Source organism: Saccostrea cucullata, unplaced genomic scaffold, assembly GCF_032062105.1.
Source record: "Saccostrea cucullata isolate Sc308-1 unplaced genomic scaffold, CSIRO_AGI_Scuc_v1 ctg700, whole genome shotgun sequence".
NCBI lineage: Eukaryota > Metazoa > Mollusca > Bivalvia > Ostreida > Ostreidae > Saccostrea > Saccostrea cuccullata.
In genome coordinates, this window is record NW_026918648.1 from 131,385 (window position 1) to 137,673 (window position 6,289).

Genomic DNA, 6,289 nt, shown 5'->3' on the forward strand with positions numbered 1-6,289 from the left:
TCTTCCAAATTCTTACCTCAATCGCAAAAAAGATACATTTTAAAAAATTTCTTACTCCTCTAATAAGTACTCTCGTAGTTGACATCTGCACGAAGTGCGTTGGATTGAATTATCTTGCAAACCAAAATTGCATTATAAATAGATGATATGTTTGATGATCTCAATTTTATATTAAAAACAATTATAAGGAACGTTTTGTTGTGGAAACAGTGAAAGAATATGTTAGGAACACAAGGTTAGTAATATTTTGAGATGACAGTTTAAAAACACGGAGAAATAAATCGAGAAACAGCGCACTTCTTTTTGCGCAATAAATAAACAGTTTTTCAATGGGTGGCACTGTAGCTCTCCCGTCTGTGAATTTTTTTCGGAGAGCTACAGATCTGCAGCTACTGTATAACAAGAAACAAATCAAAATATAATTTGAAGAGAAATGCGAGGTATTTTCCTCTTATGGTGACGGGTACCGAAGGATAACTATAGTTTACTTTTTATACATCAAATAAGTTACAAAATGCATTGTCATGTTGGTCACTTTTTTCTTTCCAGTGATCTTCATTGAGGTTTCTCCTAGATTAAAATTTTTGTATATGCCAGTTACTTGGGGATGAATTTCACATTTTTCTGGAAGACGTCACCTCAATTCAGTACTTTCAGTACTTTGAGTATGCTCATCAGCACCTAGATTTCAGACAGAAAAAATGTAGTTTTTGCCGATACTCATTAGAATTTCATTAAATACTTCAGAGACTCACCATTACATTCTCAGGACACTTTCTTTGATGTGTCTTTTACTGCAATCCTTAAATTTCATGTCGATATGTGGTGTCGTTTGAGTTGAACAAAATTTTTGCTACATTGCTATTGATTTTTTTAAGAGAAAAAGGGGGGGTATATAAGCAATTGTTTAAGTGAGAGATGTAAATATCTCCACAAACTCAAGCTTGATTGTGACCTTTGGGTCAATGGGGTTAAGGTAAAGGGTCATTTATCGAGGTCAAAGGTCAAGGTCATAAAAAAAACCTTATAAACTTGAGTTTAACACTTAAAGTTGAATCAAGCTAAATATAATAACTAATACGGAAAAGCATAAGGCATGTATGATAATACCCGAGAGAGAATATTATGTCATGCCAAAACTCTCTCGGATTATCCTAATAAGTGAAAAATTCTCTACGCACTTCCGTTGCGTTTACCGAAGGAAATTTCAACGTGAAGACTGGAATGCTGTTTAAGGAGAAATATGGGATTCTTAAGAGATGCAGAGTCAATCCGCTAGCATGGACTAAGACAGAAATATATGCAGAGACAGTCTGAATCGACACTTTAGGTTGAAATAAAATAAATACATGTTTTTAAACCCATAAATACCAGTGGGGGTACAATGTAAACAAACCTGAGTGGCATACCTTTCTCTCTTATAATGTATAGTGGGGTATTTTTTGTGTAGCGATTATTTTGGGGTTTTAACAATTTTTTTCTACTGTACTTAATATGAACAAGTGTAATAAATATAATTTGTGAAAAAAAATGTCCAACAAGCCCCATGGTTGAATATTTAGGGGGGGGGGGGGTCCGGTTTACAAGTACCTGTGACAAGATCTGCATCATCGCCAAAATTGTACAATAAAAAGAAGTCGTACTAAAAGCATAATACAATCGTAATATGGTCGTCACTACCATAGCGATATCGTCGTACAGTCATCTAGATCTGCGTAGCGTCGTAGTATGATCTTGAATGTTAAAGCTGCAGCATAGCGTAAATGCAGCAAACGCAGCCACTGGTCGGCAACGGTCCGCGTAACATCGAAGTAGAAGCATGTTAGCAGCACGTTTGACGTAGGAACATTGTAGTACGGTCGTAATGAAGACCACAATTTGCTAAATTGCTCGATTTAGATGCCGATCGGCACCGATCCACCTCATTCCACAACTTTCTCAGATCAAGGCTTGATTGGAATGATCTTCGTAAAATCGTAGCTCTGTGTGAATGGGGGGTAAAAGACACATGTCCACTGACATACTTCTCATCTTATGCTGAAAAAATCCCATTATGGACAGAATAATGGGCCCAGAAAAATGGACTCTAAGAATCAAAACTCCACTTAGACAATGTAGGGCAAGCTATTTGTCATTTAATATCTCTAAAATAAGGCTAGAAATGATATAACTGCTTTAAAGTATGTGGGACATACTAAATTAGAAACATACAAAATATGATAAAAAATTGACACAAGTCAAGTATTTTTTTTTTCTTCCCCTTAACACCCTGGAGGAGCAGAGGAGATTTTCAAAGAATTAATGTTATTTCACTGTATAATCAATGGAGCCCAGCCTTAACAACCAAATCCCTGACCCAGGGACCATGAAATTCACAATTTAAATAGGGGCAATCTTCCTATTCAAGACTATGTACATGGTTCATCAGCTTGATACCCAGGAGCGAAGGAGAAGATTCCTGATCCAGGTGCAATGAAATTCACAATTTTGGAAGAGGCATCCTTCCTTATCATAACTATGCATTTAGTTTGTTTTTATAATACCCAGGAACAGAGAAGATTTCACTAAATGATCATTAGAGCCCTGTCCTAACACCAGAACCCCTGACCCTTAGGCCATGAATTTCACAATTTCAGTAGAGGGCTCAATGCTGATTACAATCATGCAAACAGTTTGGCTGCCTGATATCTAGGAGTAAAGAATATTTTTAAAGATTGCATAAATCAGTGGCTTTTGCCAAACCCATCAGGCCCAAGGGGAGTAGGGATCATGAAATTAACAATATTTACTCCCCTTCACCCATAGATGCTATATGCTAAAATTGGTTGAAAATGGTTCAGTGGTCTCACAAAAATCCTATTTAATAAGATTTTCAAATCAAATAGATTTTTAACAGCTTTCATCCCCAGTTTTCCAATATAAATCACCCGTAGAAGATGTGACTCACCAATAATGGCATTTGTAGAGTCACTCAGCTCTGATTTAATGGCCCCTTAAAAGTTTTCACTTACAGTCCCTGAAACGTTCTTCTTTCCCATCTGAACGGTGAACGAACGCTGAACAAACGCAGAGCGAACGATGAGTATGAACGACGTGAAAACGCTGAACGCAACTTGGTGAACGATGTGTGAACGGTGAACAGTGAGTAAATGCAGAATGCGAACGGAGTGCGAACGCGAGCGCAAAGTGAACGGTGAACGCAAGATGAACGATTTATTCGGAATGCCTCCGATCTTTTCCTTGCATTGAAATTATTCTATAACATGTATTCTATAATTCTAATTTCAGGTGCTAAAATATAAATAAACAATTATAGATATACTAATAATAAAAACAATTTTTCTGCACATACATATGTTTTAAATCGATATTTTAATAATACGATTTTAATTGCCGTAAAGCATGAGTATTTGTTACTGAACGCGTGTAGTATAAATATAAAATTAATCTATTTGTATAGTAAATATGCTTATTCTTTTAACTAATAAAATAATGTGGACTGTAGATGATAAAACTACTACTTATAGAATGAATTAATTACATTGTACCCGGTTGAAACAACCATACATGTATTTCCGCGCCAAGGTGATTCTGAGTAAAATAACGAATTTTTTTAAAATTTACAAATGTCTTGTTGACGTATTGCATAAATACACTCGTATTTTAAAATTCTAATGCAAAATATCAAAAATTTATGTGTCATTTTTATTCTTTTATGATGATTATTTTAGCTAACTTCTACAAGTATCTGTTGATATTTCCCGGCCGTGATTATACTAGGAAAAGATGATGGAAAGAGGCAATCAAATTATTTGTAATAGATTAAATTTTCAAAATTAAATAAGTAATGTGCTGTCATAGATTTTATTGAACAGAGAAATGTACAGAGAGAGAGAGAGAGAGACCCTTTTATCCTCAGATATCTGTTGTATCAAATAAAAATTATTTTTTTACCTAAATATTCCAAGCAGTAAAAGTAATCAATTTTTTAAGATTAACAAATCCATTTGACAGTATTCATCGACTTTTATTTTACATCTTCAAGTTCACATGGTTCACAGGAAGTCCACGTGCTTGTCCTGTCAATCAAAATAATTCGACACAGTGGAGGTGTGGAAATCGCGTTTCACCGAACATGCCGAAGGCAAAGAGTCACTTAGTATTTCCAAGAAGTTTTGATATTTTTTCCTATCATTTCTAGATCTGATTTTCGCTTTTCTGCAGAAAAAAATAAATAAATAATGGCGCGTGGAAATATATACTTGAAAAGATTAATTTTAGATTGAATTTCAGACATATTCCCTGCCAATTAAAAATACTACTGTCGGCACATGTATATTTTGAAATGCTATTGTTTAATGACTGTTTTGATGTTCGTTTTAAGACTGATTTTCTTGTGTTACAATACACATTAAATATTAATTAATCGATACGTATCGATATTCAAGAATAATATCGTATCGAAAAATAACTTCCAATACGTATCGGACAGACAGTTTTTCTTCTAATTCTGTTAAAAAGATGGGAATTTTAATCATCAAAGATTATAATTCACATTTTTGAATTAAAACTGTTCAATAATTATATAATCTGAAAGGAAAAAACACAGTTTTTATGATTATTACAAAGTACAAAGAGAATTTTATTTGAACATGTACTGTCATTAAACTTTTACTGTCATTAAAATTTTTATTTTGAAGTGTTATTTGTAATGACAATGACACAAGAACTTTAACATGGGTAATAAAACACTCAATTGTTATGAAATTCATGCATTACAATGATTTAGAAGTCTTTTCTGATTGGCTTGTTTTAGAATCCAATATATCGCATATCGCTTTAAAAAATATTGTATCGTATCGTATCAAACTTTTTGGCCCAATACACAGCCCTAGAAAATACTGAGAATTTGATTTCGAGAGAAAAAGCGCCCGGAGGGGGGGAGGGTTCTTAATCAGACATATATTTAGTTACGATGAAGAAAGGAATTTTCACTCTCTAAAAATAGACTTAACGTAAAGTAGAAAAAAATTCTAATGTATTACATTTAAAACAGTTGGTCTTTTCTAAAATTTAAAATCACACTATCAATTTAATTAGCTCTAAAGATATTTAATTAACTGAATATCTGCAGTACTGTTCATACTTCTCAGTCCTATATGTTTGCTTGCATTTTTTTTTAAATACGTGTTAGAAATTATTTTTTTTGTGTATTCTTGTCTTGTAAAAGACTTGGAATATGATCCATCCATTAACGATTTGTCGTCTTTTAAATTACAACAAAATGTTGCCATGCTTGAAGCATTTGTACATTGCCCTTATTTAAATTTAATATTTTATCGTTCTAATGTAGGTACTTAATGAATTATTTTCCAGGGAAATTTCATGGATAAAGTAACAGCTAAGTTATAATAATAGAGATATAAATAAAGTAGATACTTTCTGCAAAAAAATAATTATTCTTCAAACACGATATCTTAGTTATTTAATTAAAAAATGTGTAAATCCTTACCATGAAAAAGATAAGTCCTTTCACTCCGGATCTCCGAATGACAATGAAGACTGAACGATAAGTGAACGGTGAACGCAAAGTAAACGGAACGAAGAGCGAACAGTGAACGTTTTGTGAACGGTGAACGTGAGTGCACGGCGAACGGTGAACGCAAAACTGTGAACGGAGAGCGAACGGTGAATGAACGATGAACGAACGGTGAACGAACGGTGAGCGAACGGAAAAAAGTAGAACGTTTCAGGGACTGTACCAGTGATAGTGTTTGGAGAGTCCCTTAGTCTTGACTTACCGCCGATAGCGCTTGGAGAGCTCCTCTGATGTTGTCTGCGGTGGAACTGGAGTGGACTTTTTGTTGAATCCTGGGAAAGAAAAAAGTGTTCCTGGACACAGACTTGACATCCTGTGACACACGTCTGAACTTCAAATTCTGAATAACAAAAGAATACTTTTCTATTACTGAAATTTATCTACTTGGAATTTACTGCTATTTACCTTAGAATGATATACGACAGGTAGCTAAAAGATTTTACTATCTGACACTCTAGGGCTGTTTACATTTGAATAAAATAAGAAGGATTATGTTCATAGTCCCTTCACTACTTTACAGCCCTTAAAATTTACATATCCTGTACTCCTCATACAGTGATTAGAAATGATAACAATTTATTTTTTTTACCCAATAAATATACACAGCTGCAAGTACATACATGAATATGTACTGGTAGTCCCTATTGTAAAATATACATGTAAAGGAAAACAGCTCAACCCATTCATTAC

General features: G+C 33.9%; 1 protein-coding gene across 2 annotated transcripts in view; it reads right to left on the reverse strand.

Annotated features, from left to right (window-relative positions):
* LOC134269094 (uncharacterized) overlaps positions 1-5,962 on the reverse strand; it is a 131,369-nt gene extending 125,407 nt beyond the window's left edge. Inside the window, exon 1 of one of the 2 annotated variants that reach the window (XM_062751325.1) lies at positions 5,802-5,962. In XM_062751325.1, the coding sequence (XP_062607309.1) occupies positions 5,802-5,911 (110 nt within the window). In that variant the 5' untranslated portion in view covers positions 5,912-5,962. The remainder of the gene's footprint in view (positions 1-5,801) is intronic. The other variant, XM_062751319.1, reaches the window with a different exon arrangement.
* Between the last annotated feature and the right edge of the window lie 327 nt (positions 5,963-6,289).